Source organism: Balaenoptera physalus, assembly GCF_965194825.1.
Source record: "Balaenoptera physalus genome assembly, chromosome: 11".
Taxonomy (NCBI): Eukaryota; Metazoa; Chordata; class Mammalia; order Artiodactyla; family Balaenopteridae; genus Balaenoptera; species Balaenoptera physalus.
The window spans coordinates 21,377,118-21,401,151 of NC_138896.1; the positions used below are offsets into that span (position 1 = coordinate 21,377,118).

A 24,034-nucleotide genomic window follows, 5' to 3' on the forward strand; every position below is an offset into this window, starting at 1 on the left:
AGGGAGAACTATTAGCAGAGGCAAAAGGCTTTTACCGAGTTTCCGTAGTGTAGTGGTTATCACGTTCGCCTCACACGCGAAAGGTCCCCGGTTCGAAACCGGGCGGAAACAAGGCTTGTCTCTTTTTTTTCCCTAACTATGTGGCTTTTCTTTAAAAATCCATTTATTTAAAAAAACTCTACACGCCTCCTTTTCTTTCTCTTGCCCCAGGCTGTGAAGCGACGCTGCTCAAGGTGGGTCCGGAGCCCGCGGCCCCGGAGGCGGACACACGCAGCGCGAGGGGGAGAACCGGGCTGTCCCCGGCTCTGCAAGGCGGCCCGACGCCCGCAGCCCCGGAAGCGCATCCTCGCCTTGCCTTCCTGTTCCCGGCAGCGCCCAGCTCCGGGCGTCTCTTCGCTGGCCCACTGTCCGCGCCGGCCCTGCCCCAGCCGAGAGCACCTGCGCGGCAGGCCCGCAGCTGGCAGCCTCGCGCCCCTCACACGGCCGCGAGACTCGGGTGAGTACCTTGGGGCCTTAGCGTGCGTCTCCGGAGAATGGGGTAGTCCCGCCGCCCTCCATAGATTTGGGACCCTCCTGCGATCTGGCCCTCGTCGTGATTAGGTGACCTCGGGCTCCCGACATTTCCACCTTGCTTTCCACTCTCCAGAACAGCTGCAGTGGCTCTCTCGGGCTTCGAGTGTGAATCTCTGGGAAAAGCGGAAGCCGGGAGGTGAAGATCGCAGGCCCTTCTGGCATAAGTCCCCACAGAGACTCTAGGGCAGAAAAACGGGAGGCGAGGAGGGGATTTGAAAGCTTTGGGCCAGCAGGGCCGTGGCCTGGAAGAGGTCGTGGCGGGGGTGCTGGGCTGCCCTGGCCTGGGCTCTTTCTCGCCTCCCCTCCCCAGCTTACGAGGTGCCCCCCTCCTGAGGGGACACCGAAGGGCTGAGTCTTCCTCCGCTTTGGCCTTCTGCTCTTCCTGTCAAAAAGAAAAAAAAGATCCCAAAGTTAAGAAATGGGGCAACTGTGGATTTTGCGTACTGCCTTGAAGCTTGAGAAAGGTCACTGACAGCACTTGTTTAAAATCAGGACTTGTGCCCTGGTGTCTGGCCTCTTACGTCTGTTTCTGACATGGCCTGGTTCCATGTTAATTGGATCTATCAAACGCTTTTCTGGGAAAGAACTCTTGATATAACACCAAACAGCCTCAGGTATATTCTCAGGATCTTCTTCTTAGATGTATTATTATTATTATTATTATTATTATTATTCCTATTTCTAAGTGTTAGCCAAGCCTAGTCTCTGAGATCGCATTGCTCCAGATTCCCTCAAATGACTGACAGGAATGTGATTTTTTATGGCCATGAGACAAGAAAGGGCAATCCTTACCTAATAAACTGTTTTCCTCCCTTCCTCCCTCCCTCCCTTCCTTTCTTCCTTTTTTTTTTTTTTCTTACAGGCAACTTGTATAGGCATCCCTTCCCCAGCCCTATTATTCCTCCATTTTCATACCTTCTCTGAAAGACCCATGCTTTTATCATCTTGTAGTTTCCCTTGTTAGCAAGACAATAAGTTTGGCAGGTGCTCAATGCAAATTTGTCTAAGACATTTTCATTTAAAATTCCCTCTATAGGGAGACGCAAGAGGGAGGAGATATGGAGATATATGTAGATGTATAGCTGATTCACTTTGTTATACAGCAGAAACTAACACACCATTGTAAAGCAGTTATACTCCAATAAAGATGTTAAAAAAATTTTTTTAAATAAAAAAATTCCCTCTATACCACTCAGAAATACAGTGAATACATTTTTAAAGATGTTAAAAATTTTTTAAAAAATAAAAAAATTCCCTCTATACCACTCAGAAATACAGTGAGTTAATGTGGTGCCCTGCGAGGAGCAAGGGTCTCAGGGGCCCAGGAGGTGATGGGGATTTGTCCTCTCCATCTTTCTCTGATGCCAAGGGGCAGGAATACTTTAGCTGGGAAGCTGAGTGTGCCCCACGCCAACCTGTTGCAGATGGGTGACAGTTTTTTTGAAGCTTGTGGCTCTCTCCTTCTCTTTAAACCAAGTGTGTTCTGGCAAGATGAAGCAGCAGCCCTACCATTTTAGACACTCTGCCCTTTCTCACCTTCTCCCACTATCCCTCCCTCCCTCCCCCAGTCTCCCTCATTTAACCTCAAATGGAAGCTGCTCACCTTGTCTGATATTTTCTTTGAAAGGTGGAGAACAAATAGGCCCTGGGGAGTGACTGACACTGTGTGACCTCTTGCTCCTGTATAGCATTGCACCTTGAATAGAGTCTTTTATTTGTTTGTTTTTTTACTATATCCTCTATTCTCTCCTTCCTAAGCTTGGTGTTGTAATCTTCTTCCAAGTCTTCTCTCCAACCCCAAGGCACTATCTTGCCATAAATAAGAGGCAGAGAGAAGAGGGTGGCCTTCTGGCTTTGGGGTGGCATTGAGACTAAAACCCAAGTTAGAACAAACTCCTTGGAACCCAGTTCAGTAACAGTCAAGGGAGAGAAAGGACGTTGCTAAAATGTGCCTCTGCTGGGGATGGCGTGGGAGTGTGTATTGGATGAGGTGGGATTTGGTCCTTGGATACTGGAGACAGACTCATGGTGAAAGAGAAAAAAAAACATGGAAAAAAAATTCTGAGAGCTGGGCAAAACATCAAAATTAATCTAATCTGAGATGCGTCATAGGTCATTGAGATCTTTATACTCTTTCCTTCTGTATTAGTTTTCTAGGACTGCCATAACAAAACGTCACAGACTGAATATCTTAAATAACAGAAATTTATTTTCTCACAGTCCTGGAGGCTGGAAGTCCAAGATCAAGGTGGTGGCAGGTTTGGTTTTCTTGCTGTATCCTTACCTGGTCCTCTCTCTGTTTGTGTTGTCTGTGTCCTAATCGCCAGTATGACATTAGTCATATTGGATTAAGACCTACCCATAAGACTTCATTTTACCTTAATCATCTCTTTAAAGGCCCCATCTCCCAGTACAGTCACAGTCTGAGGTACTGAGGGTTAGGACTTCAACTTATGAATTTGCGGGGGGTGGGACACAGAAATTCATCCCGTTTCTGGGGACAGAGATTGATGTGTTTTGTATATTATTGAAACAGTTTGGGGAATTCCCAGAAGTTAACTTCGCAGAAGATTTTAGCATACCTGCATCTCCTCATCTTACTAATCATTTGCATATTTTTATTGTAGAAGAAATACATCATTTGCTTTTTATTTCTCTATTAGTCTTTTTTTTAGGCTATTTCTGTCAGTACATTTAAATTTCATAGGTCTTTTTCTAAAATTAAAAAAATTCAAGTCTTCATAGGTAAGAAAAGGACTTTAAGAAATGGATGTTCCCTCCCCGCTTGAGGCTGTTAAGAGGGATACCTTTCCACATCCTAAAACCAGCAAGTTCATTAAATGAAGAGTTAAACTGAGACTTTCACAAGAATTTCAGTCCAGTTCTTTACAATATGAAGACATGTTGTTCAAAAATTTCACTCACTTGTTCTGTTGTCTGTTAATATAATTTTGCCCTGGAAAGTGTTATTTTAACAAAAGGGAATCGTTAGATTCCTAAAACTTTTAAAATTGTTGCCATGTCTTGGGAAAATAACCTCAGTATCTGTCTTGATAATTTCTTGCCTCATTGATAAACCTCTGTGTTCCCAAAAGTTATATACTTAAAAGATTTATCTGCCACTCCTGAAACTAAAATAATATTGCACATCGACTATATTTCAATTTAAAAAACTATAAAAATTTTTAAAGTTAAAAAAAAAGTCTTTAAAAAAAAGATTTATCTGCCAGTTAATAATTTTTCTTTTCGTTCACATGCATGATAGAATATTTGTAATCCTATGACTTATAAATTTTATTACCTAACAAATTATTATTATTTTTTTAATTCTTAAAATGTATTTGTTTGTTTTTAGTTAGTAGACTTTATTTGTTTAGAACAGTTTCAGGTTTACAGAAAAATTGAGCAGAAAGTACAGAGTTCTCATATATTTCTTCTCCCTCTACCTCAGTTTCTCCATTATTAACTACTTGCATTGGTGTGGTACTTTTGTTACAATGGATGAGCCAATATTTATACATTATTATTAACTAATTATTATTGTTAACTAATTATTATTATTATTTACATTAGGGTTCCATGCTTTGTATACAGTTCTACGGGTTTTGTCCAGTGCATAATGTCATGTATCCACCATTACAGTCAGTAGCATACAGAATAATTTCATTGCCCTAAGAAACTTCCCTGTACTCCATCTCAAATAATTTCTTTTAAATTAACACCACTGTGTGGTGAGAGCCTCTCCCTCCCCAACCTCCTTGGCCTTCATGAAAATGAAATAACCTTTTATCCCACCAGCCCTTTTTCATTATTTGTGCATCTGTCTCCTATATTTGTAAGGTCAGCCACCTGTTCTCCTGATAAGCTTCCTAAATGTGAGTTTCAAGGAACTAATCCATATTCACATACTCAGATCCAGAATCCAGCTAGTGGCCTCTTTTCCTTGAATTTATCTTTATTGTCACCTGCTGTGTTTGGGCCTTTGACACGTGCCGATCGTGGTTCCCCTGCTTGGGATGGACTGCAAGGGATCTAACATGAAGACCGAGCCTAGGAAACAGACTGTGAGCATTCCCAGGGCAGGACATGGGCTAAGAAACACAATTTTGGAGTGAGATGGAAGAAGAATGGTATGGAGTGTCCATTGTTTAGGGAGGTGTGTCATAGAACAGAAGCTCACCCTTTGGTTTCCTCTCTCATTCTCTGGTAACAAAAAGGCCTCTAAGAATATATGCAGATTATTTAGGGTGACCTTATTTATTGTCCAAGTTGGCACACTTTTGAGAGTAAAAGGGAGCATTATTAATAATATACTAGGGCAACAGGCGCAAAACAAGTCACCCAAATATTAGACCAAATGATTTTCATGCCGTAAAAAATCTCTCAATATTGCTTTCTTCATGGTAAGAACAGCTGTCTTTTCCTCCCTGTTCCTTTCTGGACACACCATTACCATACCCAGAGTTGACCTTTGTGATCTCTGGCATCCTTCTCAATTATTTTCTTTACACATTTTTTTTTCTTCATTGTGTTCGATTTCGGATAAAACAACAATAACAAAAAAAAAAGAACAACACTTTTGTTCTTTAAGAATTGTCCAAACATTTCTTTAGTGGTGCATTTGGGAGAGGAGTAAACTAGGCATAAATTCATGTAACATCTAGGGAAAGATGTCCTCGGGAGCGAGCAGGTTGGGTCTGGCTGGGTCAGCAGAATTGCAGGGTGTCTCTGTGGCAACCGGGACTTTTGGACCCACCAGTAATTTAGAATATTTAGAGGCAAGGCAAGAGCACAGCAGGGGAAGAGAAGGGCCCAGCTAATTTCTTATTAGCTTTTCAGTGAACTACTGTTCAACATGAGATTAGAACTGTTTCTCCTCTCAATTTTTAATCTCTGTTCCCAAAGTTCCTTACAAGGTATCAAGGGAAATAATGACTGATTCAAGGCGCACTCCCACTTTGGTTCCTTCCCTCTTCTTTATACTAACTCTCATTTCTCCCTCTGTTCCATGAGAAAGAAGGAAAACTGCAAAATTTCCAGAAATTCTAGTCATAGTGGAAAAATGGGGGAAGAATAGATAATGAAAGTAGATAGAAAAATAGATAATAGATAATGAAATTATCATATAATCAAATTATCAAGTGATAATTTGATGTTTTAGCACCATTTACAGGTGGTTGCCTTTGTTAGCCGAAGAACATAAAAATCAAATCTAAGGTTGCTCAAAAAAAAAAAAAATCTAAGTTTGCTCAAGGACCATGTTTGCCCATTCTATCTAGATGGTGAGGTCCAGCAAAAACACAAAACAAAACTCTGGAGCAATTTAGAGAAAAGATAATAATTTTTTTTTTCTTGAAATAAAACATTGTGGAGTAGGTCAGGGCATAGGGTTACAGACTTCCCCAGGAAACATTTTCAGGGGTGGGGCAGAAGGTGTGAGTGGCTAGTTTTGTCCCAGAGCTTTAAAAATGTCCCACAGTGTTTGAATGCCAGCCATGGACCCAGGTCCTAATTGCCCCAAATCAAAATAAATCACATCTATTTGTGTGCCCTTGAATCTGTGCTCGGGGCTACGCACCTTCTTAAAGTGGTTTTTATTCTTGAGCAGACACATAAAATTACTCTCTGTAAAATACAGAGAATAATGGTGTATTACCCCTGTGTTGTTCCCCACCCGCCTCCAGTTTAAGGAAGAGAACTCCCATTCCCTCTCCAACCACCATCCTTTTCTTAATTCCCTGAGGTGACTACTGTCCTGATTTTTATATTTATCTCTTGCTTTTTTGACTACATACTTGTAGCCTAAACAAGTCATTTAGTTTTACACTTATAAATGGATCCATACTGTAAATCCATTTTGTAACTCGCTTTTTTTTGCTCAACATTATGTTCTTGAGATTCGTCCATGGTTTTGCATATAGCTGTAATCTATTCATTTCTGCTGCTGAATAGTATTCCCTTGCATAGGTATTACCAAAATGTATTTATCTATTCTATTGAAGGACACTGAATGGTTTCCAGGTTTTTGAAATTACAGGGTTGCTAGAAACATTCTTGTAGGGGTCTCCTGTGCACAGCCCCAAAAATTTCTCCAGGTAAACACCTAGAAGTGAAATTGCTTTAAATAATGCCACACACTAATTTACACACATATAAACACACACCCTAGCAGTGTATGTGTTTTCATTGTTCCACATCTGCTGAGCCCTTAATATTGTCAGACAATATAGTTTTCACCAATTTGATGGATGTGAAATGTTATATCCTGTGATTTTTGTATTCATTCCCATATTACTAATGAAGTTGACTTTTTTTTTTTTTTTTTGCTTATTCACCATTCATGCTTTTTCTAAGAAGTACGTATTAACACTTTTGCCCATTGTTTTTAAATTTTCATTTTGTCGTTTTCTCATAGAGCTGCAGGAATTCTTTACATATCCTGGACTCTCATCCTTTGTCAGTTATATGTATTATGAATATCTTTTCCCCAGCTTGTAACTTATCTTCTTACTTTTTATGCATCTTTTTGCTATATAAAAATTACTAATTTTAATATAGTCAAATTTGAATTTTAATGTAGTTAAATTTGTCAGTCTTTTCCTTTACGGTTTACACTTTTTGTGTCTTGTTAAAGAAATCTTTCTAGGAGCAGTGAGGAAGACAGAAGAACCGCTTGGGCTGGTAAAGCCATCTGCCAGGCACTACTGCCACCATGCCCAAGAGAAAGGCAAAAGGAGATGCTAAAGGTGACAAAGCAAAGGTGAAGGAAGAGCCACAGAGGAGATCGGCACGGTTGTCTGCTAAACCTGCCCCTCCAAAACCAGAGCCCAGGGCAAAAAAGGCCCCTGCAAAGAAGGGAGAGAAGCTGGCCAAAGGGAGAAAGGGGAAAGCAGAAGGCAACAAAGATGGGAACAACCCTGCAAAAAACCGAGATGCCTCCACAGTCCAGTCACAGAAAGCAGAAGGCACCGGGGATGCCAAGTGAAGTGTACTTTTTTGATAGCTCTGTACTTCTAGTGACTCTACTGTTTGAAATACTATTTTTTTTAAATCAAATTTTGTAAAAACGTAGATTTTTTTTTTTTAAGTTATGTTGTTAGCACACAAGACGCTTTGTTGTTATCTTTTGTGGAAAGGGCAAAATAACCACTAGTAGAATGTTTCAGAAGCTGGATTGAAATGGGGGAAAACAGAATTTTCTATCCTCATATTTGAAGATTATTCTTGGTTCCCAGGAGAGATTCTCTGACATTCACACATGACAGCCACTATGGCTCAGAAGCCTTACCGTGTGGGGAAGCAAAACTTCATGTCTTCTCCTTTCCTGATGCCATCAACACATCCTTGACTTCCTGAAACCAAGAGTCATGATGCGGCCTTGGCACCCCTAGAATCAGCTGCGTCAGGTAACAATACTCAGGATTTCTGGTGATGACATCAAGATGGTGTTGCTCAAAAGAGCCAGGATTCCTGTTTGTAGTTTGTGGATCATCTCATTAATAATCCTGGAGTTTTTAGTTCCTTTCCTCCATGTCAGAGGTGACCTGTGAAAAGCTCTTATATGCCTCATGTGAAATATTCACCCTTTCTGAAAACTTTTCCTGTTCATTGCAGCAACAGACTTTGTTGACTTTTTGGAGAGGGGAGTTTGAAAGTTGTAAGATGTTACGGATTGTCACTCATGTCCTGCTGGAAGTAACTATTTTTGAAAAGTATCTTATAAAGCTGGATACAAGTTGGCTTCATGGGCGGGGAGGGATCATTTCCTACTCCAAGTCATAAAGATATCCTTTACTGCCTTGTAAAAGTTTTATAGTTTTGCTTTTCACATTTGTCTTTAGTCTTCCCTGAACTGATTTTTGCAAAAATATGAGATAGTAATTCAAAATAATATTTTTTCCATATGGTAAGTGGTTGTCTCAACCACTTGGTTGTCCCAACTTTTCTGAAAAGTTCTTCCTTTCCCCACTGATCTGTAATACTGGCTCTTTTCATAAATCAAGTTTCTTCTGCGGGGGGGTCTGTTGATGGTTTCGATTCTGACTCACTGGTCAATTTGTCTAACCTTGTGGCAATACTATACAATCTTGAGTACTACAACTTTAGAAAAAGGTCTTGATATCTCAGGACAAATACCACCTCCACCTTTAACATCACCACCAAACTTTTCTTCGTTGGAGTGTCTTGGCTATATTCTTAGCCAACTGCTTTTGCATACAACTTCTAGAATTAGATTGACAAGTTCCAAATCAAACTAACAAAAGGTGGAATTTTTATTGGATTTGTATTGAATTTATAGATTAATTATAATATTGAGTCTTCCGATCCATGAACATGGTGTAATTCTCCATTTATTTAGGCTTTCTAAATGTCTTTCAATAAAGTTTTATAATTCTCCATAAACGTTTTCTTTTGTTAATATTTCTTAGGGACTGTACACTTTTGGATGTTACTTTATATGGTATGTTTTTAGTTGCTACATTTTCTGTTTTCAGCTAAGGTTGATTTTTATATTCAACAACCTTGCTAAACTCATTAATTCTTAATGTCTGTATATTCTTTGGGGCTTTCTACATGGATAACCGTATATTCTTTTTGTTTTGTTTTGTTTCTTCACAGTCATTATACCTTCTTTTCCTTTTTCTAGTTCTAGGCATTGTCTAAGTGCTGGAGGTACAACAGTGAACAAAACAAAGTCTCTGCTTTCACCAAGCTTATACTCTAGTGGGGGAGGGTGTAGAAGATGCACAAATTTATGTGTCAGGGTGCTTTAAATAAACAAGGGTAAGTGGGTGCTATTTAGATAGGGTGGTTAGAGAAGTCCTCTCTGATGAGATGACATTTGAGCAGAGCTCTTAATGAAGTAAAAGAATAAGCTTTTAATGAAGTAAAGGAATAAGAGAGGTGACTCTGAGGGGAAAACATTCCAGCAGAGGGAAAAGCAAATGCAGAGATGAGGTGAAAATGTGTCTGGCATACTGAGGAAGAACAAGGAGGCAGAAGTGGCTGAATTGGCGTGAGAGAGGGTAAGAGTGAAAGTTGATATGATTGCAGAGATAGCCAGGGGCCAGAAAATGGAAGATTCTCCACATTGTCACTTTCCTCTGAAAATGATGGGATGCCATTAGAGTTTTGAATAGAGAAACCACACAATATAAGTTATCAGTGTGTGTGTGTGTGTGTGTGTATGTATGGCTGATGCATGGGCAATAGGGTGTAAGGGGGGAAAGAGTTGAAACAGAAAGACCAGTTAGATGGCTGTCACAACTGAATTGCTGGAAATTCTACTTTGTCCTGCAATATTACCATCCTTCCTCTGCTCAACTATTCCCACCCCATTTTAACTGGTAAATTACAAATATTATCTGTGCTTTCTCTTTGCCAAACAATAGAACAGGATCAAAGATAAACATTCCCTGTTGTCAAGAATCCAAAGTCAAATTCAGGAAAGTCACCACTGTGTGCTTGGTGTTGTGATAATACTGCAGGAGGCCCTGACTCTGATGCCAGAGCATGAAAGTGTATTAGGAAGCACTTTCTGAGGCATAATTGACACCTAAGCAGCAAAATGAAAAGAGAAGTTGGCCAAGCAAGGAGTGGGTAAAAGGCTTCTAGTAAGAGTAGTAACATTTGCAAAGATGTTAAGAGAATATTGTGCACAGTAGGTGTTCCATAAAGTATTCTTGAATCAAAAAAAGTTTAAATGTGTAACCAAATAAGTTATATTGGGCTTTTTACAATAATAAGGTATTTCTCATTAAGTGCTAATTTGTTTGCCAAACACTGTTCTGCTCAGTGATTTATAATACATGCATAATTTTATTTCCATGACCCTATGAACTGAATCATATTACTATTCCCATTTTTATATTTAGTGAAACTGAGACAGAGATTAAATAATTTGCCCTGAGATCATACAGTGAGAGTAAAATCCAGATTAAGACCCATGTCTACAACTCCAAGGCCTAGAAGGCTCCTCATTGTTAAAAAGATCATTGGTATAACCTTAAAGGTAATCCATCCAAAAATATATTTGGTGTTTCTGAGTAAATTAAGGAATTTCCCAAGATACCACTAGAAAACAGTCAAATGTAAGTAATAATATTCTACAAGCTAAACAGTTGTAATTTCCAACGAAGAAGATTAGTAATGCAAGGACAATAAATTCCAGGGGAAAAGTGGTCATATGGAATTTAGAATTTTACTGTATCTCTAGCAACATAAAGCTAGAAGGGATATTATTTCTGTACAAGGATGATAATTTTTTAGACAAATACTTATGAAGTGGAGAAGAACAAATTAGGAAATTATAAATTAGCCTTTAAATCTCTCTTGCCCACTCTTCTGATCCATTTGGCATTTACATTCCTATCTGTAAATTCATAAATTAACATTCCTGGTTTATTAATACTCTGAGAATTTGGGTGTCTGACATGAAACAGCCTGAGTGATCCAGAGTTTTCAGTAATCAAATTTCTGACCATCAGAATTGAGGCATTGGTCCCGGAAGAGCTGGAAAGAAGAGGGAGGGAACCATTTTTCGTATCTGCCCTGTCCCCTCCTCGTTCTAGTCTCAACAGTGGTCACTGTGCTCCTTGGGAAATGTACGTCATTCCCTTGCAGACCCTGCAATGGCTTCCACCCGGGGTCATGCAAATGACCTACAAACGCCGTACTTGAACTGTCCGCAGACGCGCGCCCCGACGCCCCGCCCCTGCGGCCGCACGGCGCCGGGACACACTTCCGAGCCCTTCTAGGCCGCCCCGAAGTCCGCGCTGCTCGGAGTCGCCTCGCGCCGGCCCGGCTGAAGGCTGGGACCATGAAGTTCTTTCCCTGGGTTGCTCCTCAGACCCTTCGCAGACCTTGCTCGGGCTTCCGGTCCCGGTCTCCAACCCCGAGTCCGCTTCAGTGAAGTCTGGGCCAAGGGCGTTGCCAGCACCTGGAGGTCGCTGCGGGCGCGGGGCTTCTTAACCTTTTAGGTGCCTGGGAGCCCTCTGGCTTCGTGACGAAGCCAATGGAGCCCTTCTCAAATTATATTTTAAAAAGCATTAAAATAGGATAAAGAAAACGAGTTGTACTACAGAAACAGTTATCAAACAATTAAAATAATTTGCGGTATAGTAACACGTGTACTTCTTCATTAATATATTAAATATTAAACATCAAGACCCGTCTTATAACTACTGTAACTTCGAAACAGTTAAGGATGAGATATTTGTAACATACTTCATATCTCAAATATGGGGTATGAAAATGTAACTTTTCTTAGTGACAAAGCCGCAGGTACTTATCTTCTGACTGTAATTTGTTGCCAACATTCATCCGTGAAGGACATGCTAAATTTCAGTTAGAGGTTAGAGATATTAAAAATGTAATTTCTTTTTCCTATCCAAGTTCACCAGTCCCCAAGTTAAGAAAACCTGCAAAAGTGCTTAACACAGTGCCTGGCACAAAGTCCCCTCTTAACATGTAGATATTAGTAATTTTATTAGTACTTTTCTCGCATCTGTTCAAATTTCTTTTAGGTGACCATGATGAAGTTAATCAAATGAACTCTTGAAGGAGCACGAAGATAAATCAAGAGTTCAACCCATTAATTCAGTCATTTTTTTAAAAATTATTTTTTATTGAGGTATAACTGACATATAATATTGTATTAGTTTCAGATGTACAACATAATGATTCGATGTTTGTATACATTGTGAAATAATCACTACAATAAATCTAGTTAACATCCATCACCTTACATAGTTACAAAATATTGTTTTCTTATGACAACTTTTAAGATTTACTTTCTTAGCAACTTTCAAAGATGTAATGCAGCATTATTAACTATATTAATTTTAGTTAATAACATATAACATATAAAACTAAATATATGTTATATATGGGTTACATATATATAACATATATTTTATTTTTATATATATATATATATATATATATATATATATAAATTCAGTCATTTAGATGTGAGTTCTAAAAGAGTGCTGTCTGCACACTCCAGCTGAGGTATAAAGGAAAGAAAAATGTGAATTTGGTGGTTGTAGGGAGTGGGGGGTTGGCAACTCGAAGAGAAAGAGAGGACGACGTGTTTTTAAGGATTAATTCCTTGATTTATCCAGCAAATATTTTTAGAGCTTCGATTATGTGCCAAGACTACAAGGCAGGCCCAAGGGCCTTGTCTTCACCAGAGAGCGATGGTACTCAGCTCCCAGAGACAGAGAAAAGGCTCTCCCATCTGAAGGAAGAGTAGAAAAAAGCAAAAGTGAAAAGCTCCAAAGTTTGACTCCGTCGTTTCTAGACCATCCATCCTTTCAAGGAAAGACTCAAAGGCTGCTTTGCCCAAAGGATTTAGCTCTAGGCATGACCTTTGATGAGAAGACCTAGTAAGTGCCCATATCCTTCCACAACCCTGCAGCCACAGGTTAAGTTGAGGTAAGATGAAGCATAAGAGCAAAGAAGTAGGTTGTGGGGAGAAATACATCAGAGGCAAAGCAGTTCAGAAAGGTCTTTCTCTTGCAAAGGATTTCAGTTTTATCCTGCTGATCTTGAAAGTTTTAGCCCTGGGGAAAAGCCAGATCAGATTTGCATTTTACAAAAACCTCTGTGTCGTTGGCCTTTGTATGGTTGAATTAGAAGGAGGATATTGGAAGTGGAGGTTTCCCGCCTGTAAAGTATACTGCTTTATCCAGGCCTAAGAAAAGGACTTTTAGGAGGATGAGGCAGAACACATGCCTCCCTTGCTAAAAAAGATAGTTATAAGACAATTGCAATGCTCCTCACACGAGATGGCAAGAACTTGAATTTGGGTGGTAGGTTGGGAGCAGAAATGGAAAATGTTTCACAAAATTCCCTGCATCCTCTCTCTAAAGTATTTAAAAGGTAGACTTAGTTAGGGATTGGATATGAAAGAGTGGGGTAAGGGAGGGAAAGGAGTCTGAGAAGGGACCCTAATTCCTAGCTTTGGCATTTATGTGGACAGTTGTAAAACTAACTGAGAGAAGGAATATATGAGAGAGAAGAGGAGAGGGGAGAGACTGATGAGTGTAAAGAAATGTGAAAGTTCTGAAATTTACCCAACTTGCGAGCTCAGCTTGTTAAGTTAGCCTGCCACACACAGTTTCATGGATGCTGGTTCAACTCACAAGACTCCTGGGTCAGAGACAATGCACAGTTTATTATTCTAGGAATAGCAATAACCAGATTATCAGCATACTTTCTCTGATTCCCCGCCTCCAGTTTCCAGAGGGCAACACATGACATCTGTACATTCAGTGGATTGTGTTACAGGACAGAAACCCTGAACCTGGGGATCCCAATTCTTTAATAATGAGCAGTAAGCATGCCTGCCTGTTGTTCTAGAGAGAAACATTATCTCTGTCTTCCAATGGTGTTTGCTATATAAGCATCCTTGAAAAGATAATCCAGAACAAAGGACAGTCAGTGCCTCACTAGCAATACATGCAGAAATGTGAGAGATCCATGACAAATTATCTCCTAACAATGAGTTGTTTTCACTAGCTGAGTTTTGTTTTTTAAACAAAGTCTTCCAAGACTAGATGAGTTGGGTGGAGGGTACCTGAGATTTCAAAAGTGAAATAGAGTGAGGCCAGTTTACCTTAACAGGCCAGAAGCTCCAAAGAACCTCCACAGAACTGTTGACATCTACATTAGTTATTTGTATGCTTTTTCTGTTTTTTTATTATATATATATTTTAATAAACAGTAGAAAAGAAGTGTGGTTGACAGTGTAGCTTGGGAATCTGAAGGTTTATCTAAAGTCACCTGCCTAATAAAAGGGTAAATGACCCATGGAATCTTCTAGTAGCTTTTCCCTCTAGGCACTACCTCAAGGTACCTAGGCTTCTTGAATGGAGGATGCAGGTTTTGACTGGTAAAGCAAATTATTAGAATTAGTTGAGTTTTTTTTTTTAATTTGTTTTTAAATTGAGGTATAGTTGATTTACAATAGTATTTAAGTTTGAGGTGTACAACATAGTGATTCATAATTTTTAAAGATGATACTCCATTTATAGTTATTATAAAACATTGGTTATATTCCCTGTGCTGTACAATACATCCTTGTAGCTTATTTATTTTATACGTAGTAGTTTGCACCTCTTAATCCCCTACCCAGAACTCATTGATTTTAAGTGTTTGAAGATATCCAGGCTAATGGGGACAGGTTTAGAGATCAAGAGAATAGTGTAGGATGGAGATATAATTTATCTGTTAATTTAATCCAGTGCCATTTTGTAACTACCTATTATATAAGCTGCTTGACTCCTGGAATTGGAGTAACATTCTTGGCAAGTCTGTCAGTCAACCAATCGCATCCAGGTTGCACACAGATAACAGTCAGCTCAGGAAGGCTGGTGTTTCAGCCCACTAAGATCCAAGCTGCAAAATGTAAAAGCTCAAGTGATTGTCTTCCCTTTCTATCTCAAACTTCCCCCAAAGGCTGCGAATAGAATCTTTTGACTCTCAGCTAACCATACATACTGACATATCGGTAAGTCCTTCATCTTCTCAAGAAGTGTAGCAGCTCAACATTTATGATTTTACTGCTTGGGACACTCTCTGAGACCAGGTGGGAATCATCTGGAAATATTCAATTTTGTGATCACCCCCCGTCACCGCTTATTTTTAAAATGTTGTGAGAAACATTTTTAAAATGTTGTGAGAAAGAGGAATGTTTAATTAAAGTTAGAGTAAGTTTCTTTTCTTTTCAAAAATCTCGGAGCATTGTAAAAAACAAAACGAAAAAAAAACTTGTGGGGTCACAGCCCAAATGGGCTTCCTTACAGACAGAAAAAGCTTTCGTCTACAGGTGTGTGGCCTTATCAAAGTTACAAGGTGACAAGCGCTTAAAGACAAGATTTCTTGTGTGACTCTAACAGCAATAATAATGATGAGCACATTGGGTTACTTCTTCTGCAGTATTTTCTTGCTGCAAAATGCTACACTCTCTGAGGATTGGCCTCGAGGCCCTCACATTATGAGGCTCATATGCTGCCTACCATGCCAACAAGGCAAATGACAGGAGTGTTCTGTTATTCTTTTCTAGAGGTTTTATATCTTGTTTGAAAATTTTTAATAGCAAAGTAAAATCTTATTTGTCTGTTATCTGCTGGATCCATTAGGATGAAATTTCTGCTTTGGGGAGTTACCAAACGAGGTCTCAATCAAGGGCTGCCAAGTTATGCTGCTTTAGTAGTTCCTAGCAGGGCAGAGATGGTGTTGGTGCCCCTGTGCTCAGGTGACTTGAGGCTTTGGGTCCTCTAGAAGAGTGAACTTGGATTTAGAGGAAAAGGCAGTATAGGCAGGTTACTCAGCATGAAATGGGGAAGAATAATTTACTTTAACCTTTGTATTCTATTGCTTTTGCTACAAGTTAGTCACTAAAGGGATGTTGCCTATAAGCTTAGCTTATACATTATGGCTCATCTCTGGGAACCCTTCCTCCCATGTAATGAGCGTTAAGCTAAAATACCTTTGTTGAGCTCACAGGAAACCTCCTGACCAGGCCCACCTGTGAATGGCAGCAGGAAGGAAGAAATTAACACATCCTAGAACCAGGACTTTGCCCCCTCCCCTTTTAGTGTAAAAGAAGCCTGAATTCTAACTCAGGGAAGATGGTTCTTTGGGCCACTAGTCCACCATCTTCTCCGTCTGCTGGCTTTCTGAATAATGTCGCTATTCCTTGCCCCAGCAACTCGTTTCTCAATTTATTGGCCTGTGATTCTGCTAGCGGTCTGAGTTTGGACTCGGCAACAAGCACAGTACCCATTGTTTTGTACTATATGTTACGTTTCGTCTTTATGATCACCCTACAGCCCAATGTTTCTCAATGAGGGAGATATAAAATGAATTTAAGCATGGGTATCACCCAGCATTTTTCAGAATAACATGGAATCTGAAATAGAATGCAATGCATGTGGTAAGTGGTAATTCAGGCAACCTTTGTTCCTGTTACACGTGTGTGTATGGGTCCAGATGTAAACTAAACTACAAACTGGTCATGGCCAAAAATGTTTGGAAAGCACTGCCCCTAGGCCATGAATTCTGACTATGGCAACACCTCCTCTATACAGTTTACCTGGGCATCCCCAGAGCTGAGCTCCGAGAGGAGCACACCAATGTAGAGAAGAGCGAGCAGTTCTGCACATTGGTTGCTTTTCAAGAAAGAGTTTGGCCTTTGATAATTTGTGACCATTGTTAATGAAACTTTTACTCGTGCTCTAGATGAAATGTTTTGTGCTGTGGCTTCTGGCGAAAAGGCCCTTCTATTTTCTGAACAGGTCCTAGGTTGTGATAACTATGCCATGCTCAGGGTCCCCTCTTTTTTTTTTTTTTTTTTTTTTTAGGTAAATCAGGTTGTGAGTTGAGTTTACGTTCCTTTCTGTACTATTTTTTTGTGATGAATATATAGGAATAGAAAAAGAAAAAGAAAACGATAGCGCCCGAACAGGGACTTGAACCCTGGACCCTCAGATTAAAAGTCTGATGCTCTGCCGACTGAGCTATCCGGGCTCACACGAGAACACGCCTTCCACATCAACTATAGTCAATTTATGCATACATTCAGAAGAACGATTTTGGGTATTTCGCCTGTGATGCCGGTTCAGAGCTGGTTATTCAGAAAATGCTTGGCATAGAAACTCAGCCACAGTGAAGGTCTTTAAGGCCGCAATAAAACCATATTACATTAATTATAATGTCTCCCCAAATTGTATCTTTCTTTCTCTCTCTAGTTTAGATATATGCTATATGTATAAACACTATATCTCTATGTAGCATATAGAGATATATTCTATAGTACCATATAGAATTCAGTGCAGTCAAAAACTGCAGAAGGTTGGCCTTTAGTTCCTAGGCTTCCCAGAGAAACAAGTCAAATATTCTACACTTGGGCCCAAACACTTTCAAAAGGAAGCCCATCCAGTGCTGATGCTTTTAAGGGATAATTAAATCACCTTTCGGCCGCGCTTTGGATACCTAAATATGGGTCTAGGGACTGAGGGAGCGATTCGATTTCGTGCTGGGTCTCAGCTGTCTTTGGAGAGGGGAAAAAAAGGAAAAAGAAAAAAGGAAAGAAGCTTTTAAAGGAGAGTCCCACTCTCTTTTTTCTCGTCAGATTTCTTTCCGTCTCTAAGTTAAGTGCTTGACAAGGGTCCAATGACTGGAAGGCTTTCTCCACTCGGAATGCCCATGAACGTTGCCCCATTAACCATTTCAAGATTTTGCTGAATAAGCAAAGGAGAATTTAATTTAAGCATTCAGAAAATCTTAGAGTTGCAGAAGGGAAAAAAAGAAATTCAGACTCAAAGAATTGGGAAGGGCTACAAAGGCTGGTTTTTAAGGACGGGGATGTAGCTCAGTGGTAGAGCGCATGCTTCGCATGTATGAGGCCCCGGGTTCGATCCCCGGCATCTCCAGGTCCTTTTACCTACATAACCGGAAATCGCACTTTAAAAACATTAATGCCTACTTTGTATACTCCTCTAATTTTCTCGGTACTCTTTTAGCCACGGCGTATAGAACTGTATACGTAGAGAGGGAAGCAGGATACCTTTGAGGTTTTTTAGGATATCTGTAATGAATGAAATCGAAAACATAGAAAAACACACCCAATGGACAGATGGCCGAAGAGGAGCAACCTGGAAATTTGCCCAGGATCCATTAATGAACGGCTAGCTGAGGTTAACTGGTCTGAAAACACTCAAAGGGGAGGAGGCGGTGTTGTTGCTGAGTCATGGTACTGAAAAGTAGGACAAATGTTGGAAAAAGGACGAAGCCTTGTTTGGTGTAGGCGAATCCAGCAGCTCAAATGCACCATAGTGTTCCTATTATCAAAACATCAAAACGAGAAAAGTTTCTTGTAAAAGCTTCCAAAGAAGGACCCAAACAGGTGGCCGGTTAGCTCAGCTGGTTAGAGCGTGGTGCTAATAACGCCAAGGTCGCGGGTTCGATCCCCGTACGGGCCAGTTGTCGCTTTTTAAGCATAACTCAAATAGTTTTGATTACTTTCCAGCCAGAAGAACAAACTGTCCAAGGACTGTCCTACGAGACAACCCGCGGTATCTACACAAAAGACATTTTGCCACAAGTCCAAACCATCCTAGGGAGTCCAGAGCACACGTCTTTGAGCAAGACAGATTGCTCAAAATTTTGTCCAAGATAAGCAGAAAAGCAGCAAGACACCTTAGGAGTTATTAAGTTCATTAGAAGGAAACACTGTCACCAGTTTGTTTAGTGGCCAAACACTGCCCTCGAAATAGTCTGAAAACATACTGAGATGCGGGGCAAGTGTGAAAAGGCAGTGTTCATGATCTCCGATTGCTCAGTTGAGGATTTCTATTCGGTTAGATCATCCCTCACATGAAGGGAGAACTCCCTTATTGGGAAAAGTGTTTTCTTTTTACTTCGATTTTTTTAGGTAAGAAAGGACTAAGCCCTTTTCCAGAATCTACTTTGCCGTCTGTCACCAACCAGTTGGTCCACGTTGACCGACACCAGCAGACCCTCTGTTTCGTCCACTTCTCGATGTTATGCCTCTTGAATCAGTCTCATCTTCCACCAAAACCGACTTTCTGAACACTAATTATGTATCCCCTTGTTCCTTGTACAACGAATTTTCTTTATTCATTCACGACCTCAGAACTTTATATCCCGTTGAGGGAATTTTCACTATTTTCCGTGGAAAATACTGAGATCAAGCCAAGAGGAGTTAGGGAGCTTGTCAAAAATGCAGCTTATTGGGCCTCACCCCCAGGGACTTTGACTCAGTAGATTTGAGGAAGACTACAGGTCTCTGCATTTTAAATAAACGCCACAGTTGCTTCTTACAAAGGGTGGATCAGCGATCTCTGAGAAATAAGGCTTTATACAGACCAGTCTTCGAAGGATTCGGTTGCAGGGAGATCCAGGGAACTTCTGAGCCAAGTCGATCTGGTTTTAAAACTAGGAAGGGAGGGTAGCAGGGAGATAGAAATAGAGAGAAACAGAGGAGGAAAAAAATGTTACATGTTCAAGTACGAAAGAAAAACGGAGAAGTATATATTTAATCTGTTTCGAAGAACTTTTTTTCGACAGCTGGCTCGTTGGTCTAGGGGTATGATTCTCGCTTAGGGTGCGAGAGGTCCCGGGTTCAAATCCCGGACGAGCCCAGGTTTTGCGGCCTACCCCCGCTATTGAATTTTTATTAAACTCACCCAAAAGAAATTGGTACATCTGCTGTTAAATTAAACTGCTATATTTTCATGTAGAAATATGTAGGCTGTATATGCACTTGATTCCAATAAGTAACTAGATAACTCTTCTAATTAAGAGAGACAAGTACTTTTCAGTTCTGGCTCTTACTCAGTTTTCCATCAGCTCTAAATTGACTCTTGCAAAAGCAAAGGTTTCTGGTTATTCTAGAAGTTCGACTCCACGGTTGTGGTCATATGAAATGTATAGGAAGCAACATGGTAAAGCAACTATACTCCAATAAAAGATAATTTTTAAAAATCCAGGTAATAAACATTATATTTTTAAAATTAAAAAAAAAGTATAGGAAGACGATGGTCATATCTCAATTCAATGTCATGCATCATTCATTCATCACATCAAAGAAATGGGTTCAAATGGAAAAATCAAATACTGACCTATAGAGTTGGGGTGCTGGAAACCTTTATACAAGTTATTTTGGCTTTCCTCGTTGCGTATTCCTCCATCATTCAGGAACAGGGGCTCTGCTTCATTATTGAGAAGGGGCACTTTTTCTCTCTTCCCGGAGCGTACTGTTGGTACACTCTTTAAACAGATATTTGTTTAGCATCTACTATAATAAGTGAGCTCTTGCAGTCTGTGGTAAACAAAATACACAAAAATCACTGGATCCTATATTCCAGTGGTTGTCAAGTATTTTATATTAAAATGCAGTTGCAACACCCCTTCCCGCCTCCCTTTTTTGTGTGTGCAAGCCTTGATTGTGGAGAAGGACAACAAATGAACAAGAACAAGCGGCCTGAAAAGGAGGGAGAAAACCGCAGGGAATTCCTTTAGGACCACATTTACACAGCGTGGTAAGAAGGGCCAGAGTTGACAGGTGATAGAAACAGGAGAGGAATGTCTCAGTGGGTTACGGAGACGGCCCAGGGCAGTGTTTTGGTTCGAGGACCTGGTACCTTTGGGACTGAGCTTGGAGCCACATTGGCAACCAGGCCTGGAGCTCTGGGAGTGCCAGAGTTGGGCTCACCCTCAGCGCGTTCAGAGATTCCGACTCTTGGATTCCAGAAGCATTTTGTGGTCTATCAAGACATGTTGGTGAGAATGAGGGTAAGAGGGAAGATGTAGTGAAAGCGAATGGAATGCATGCCAATAATTTCAGATAATGCTTACATTCTTTGCGTTTCATGTCATCTTATATAACAGAAACAGTCAAAAAATCTAGAATCCTATTCATCCCTGTCGGTCCAGGAAGAATTTTATGGTCTCTTAATTCACTGAGGGAAAACCTTCCTCTCAGGGTGCCCGGCTAGCTCAGTCGGTAGAGCATGAGACTCTTAATCTCAGGGTCGTGGGTTCGAGCCCCACGTTGGGCGAGTACTCCTTTAATCTTTAGCTGTCAGCTACATTTCGGCACCTTCCTATAATCTCCAAAACAAAGTGCCTCACCGCTGTCAAACGAGAAATTTTAGAAAGTATTGAATTGTGGAATCCCGGTGACCAGCTGTGGTTTAGTGGCTCTGTTGAATTATTCCGGCCAGCTCTATGACTCCTGCAGCGTTAAGCCTCATCGCCCCCTGGCGGCAACGCACTTCTCTGGCTTAGAGCTTTTGTTTGGATAACTAGAGATACGTGGTCTCTGGTAGGGCATTTAGGCTCCTGGGGTGATTCTGAAGCACTATCCCCACCGAAAAAGGTTTAGGATGCAGGGATGTTGGAAAAGGTAGTGTGAAGGTGGAGACGATCCAAACAAAGGAAACAGTTTGATGGGCAGAGGCTCAGAAGCAGCAATGTCCATGGAGAGTTTTGAGAATGGTGACTACTTTCTGGCCCAAGCAAGTGTCATTATGTAATAACGGGAGACAGATTTTCTATTACCACTACCTCATACACCCTTTCAGCTCCTGATCAACCACACCTAAACAACACAATGGACCTCCTTATAGATAATGCTGTTTCCAACCTTTCTTCCCTTCCTTCGGCAAGTAAAAGAACCAACCAACCCACAACAGGTTGCAACTGCCTACAAAATAAAATCTAAAGACTTAAGCCTGGTTTTTATAGTCCAAATTGCATTTCTGCCATTCTCTCTTGAATGGGAGTGTGAAGGATAGTCAAGAATAACTTTAAAGTCAGAATACCAGCTTTATAAGTTTATACTAAGAAAAAAAACTAAGTGGCGCAGTGTGTTTTTATTTGCCCTCAAATTTGGGAAGGCAAAATTCATATGAAAGGTTGCCTAGTGTATAATCAGAGCAAAACGAGTTAGATGTTATCAATATTTATGTCGCTTTGAAAACCTGATAATGCTGTCTGCACCCATTGAGACCAAGAGCCCCAGAACTATCAATATTGTATTGAAAGAATGCCCACTTCTGAGCATGCTGGAGACAGGACAATTTACCACTCTCCATCCTCCCCCATCTAAACCTTCCTTTATTCTTTACTCAGGAACCTGAATATTGTTAATATATCCCTTGCTCCATGTGATGTTATATTCAGTTTTAAAACTGTTCCGTATTTTACCTATTTAGATCAATAGCACCTATGGTTGGGCACATGGAATCACATGTTTTAAACTAGGTAGACTCCCTACAATTTGGGAGTATTGTCAGTATATACACGATGAAACCGAGAATCATGGGCCAACTTAAAATGGATGGACAAGAAACAACTTTCCTAGAAGAGTACACTGAGCCTTAACTGTTTTCCAGGTCTCAAGACATCTTTCAAATTAATTGATGAACATATTTTTATTAAGCGCCTTTTCCCTGTTGGATACTTAAAATGAAAACATGCATATAACATGGGCCGTGCCTTCAAGAAGGCTGTCATTTACTTACTGGGTGAATGTAACTGACTCAAGTGAAAATTAAATTCTCAGTGGTATTTTAACTGTCTGGCATTAGGAAATGAAGCTGCTTGGAGTGACTGTTTTAAAAAATAGGTGATGGTGACAGAAACGGAGTTAAGAAATTACCAGTGTTTATCCAGTAAAATCAAGGGAACAGAGACCCTGTATCTGACTCATATGAATATTCTACTTACTAGAGAGAACAATCATTGAAGATTTACAGACTACATGTTGTGGGTATTAAGCCCTAAGTCTTACTGTAAAGCCTGAACTCTTGATCACCCAGCAGCCTCAGCTTAATGTTTTGGTTTCCTGGTATGATGAAAACCATAAAGGGATGTCCTAGATAGAGGAACAAGTATTGCTGGTGTTAATAAGCCACATGTCCTGTTGTCAATTAACTTAATGGATTTCTGGTTTATAAACATTTTTTGAGTTGCTTGGAACAGACTGCCTTTTCCCATTCGTATGGCCCTTTGGCTATATTGTTAAAATTGAGTTGACATACTTAAAAATTGCATTTCTGAACTCAAGACCGGTGCCAACATCTCCAAGGCCAAGGCCATCCTGAGCTTGGTCCTGAGCACAAGCTAACCTAACTCCTTAGACATAACACTTCAACTGCAAAGGAGTCCTTGATTAAAGGTGGTTAAAAAGGGCACGGGTTGGGGGCTGGTGTCTTAGTCTGCTTGGGCTACCAGAACAAAATACCAGAGACTGGGTGGCTTAACTGAAAAATTTTATTTTCTTGCAGTTCTAGAGGCTGAAGAATCCATGATTAAGGCACTAGCTGATTCCATTTCTGGTGAGAGCTCTCTTCTTGGCTTGTAGAGGGCTGCCTTCTTGCCACGTCCTCAGTGGAAGAAAGAGGGAGTGAGCTTCCAGGTGTCTCTTCTTTAAAGAACACCAATCCAACCTTAATTACTTCCTTACTCCAAATACTGCCACACTGTCGGGTGGGTGTTAAGGTTTCAACATATAAGTTTGGCGGGGACAATATTCAGTCTACAGTAGGGGGGACAAAAAAAGCAAAACACACTACGACATTTCGGAATTCAGGAATTTGACACACAGTAAGCTCTCACATATTTGTTGAAAGAATAACTTAGTTGCATTGCCTTTAGGATACTTAACAATCTTTTATATAGATAACATTGTTTAATAAATCTTATCAAATTAACTAAAAAAAAAAAAACTTAGTGGCTTTCCCTTGGGACAGATAATCTGAAAGCGGAGTCCACAGACTCTCTATTCATAACTAGAGCTTGACTGATACTGGACTGAGCCAGATATGAAAGAAAAGCCAGAGGTCAGTAATTTGGAGGCTGCCTACAAGAACATGTTAGCCTACAGTTAGGTCTGAACTTGGGAGGACAGTCTCTGGAAGAAAAG

The 24,034-nt window shown here is 40.4% G+C and overlaps 1 protein-coding gene across 1 annotated transcript; it reads left to right on the forward strand.

Moving 5' to 3' along the window:
• Positions 1-6: 6 nt before the first annotated feature.
• Positions 7-8,976, forward strand: HMGN4 (high mobility group nucleosomal binding domain 4). The gene is made up of 3 exons (XM_082414840.1): positions 7-113; positions 211-496; positions 7,208-8,976. Exon 3 carries the CDS (start codon positions 7,286-7,288, stop codon positions 7,556-7,558), a length of 273 nt encoding a protein of 90 aa, XP_082270966.1. The 5' UTR covers positions 7-113; positions 211-496; positions 7,208-7,285; the 3' UTR covers positions 7,559-8,976.
• Positions 8,977-24,034: the final 15,058 nt, after the last annotated feature.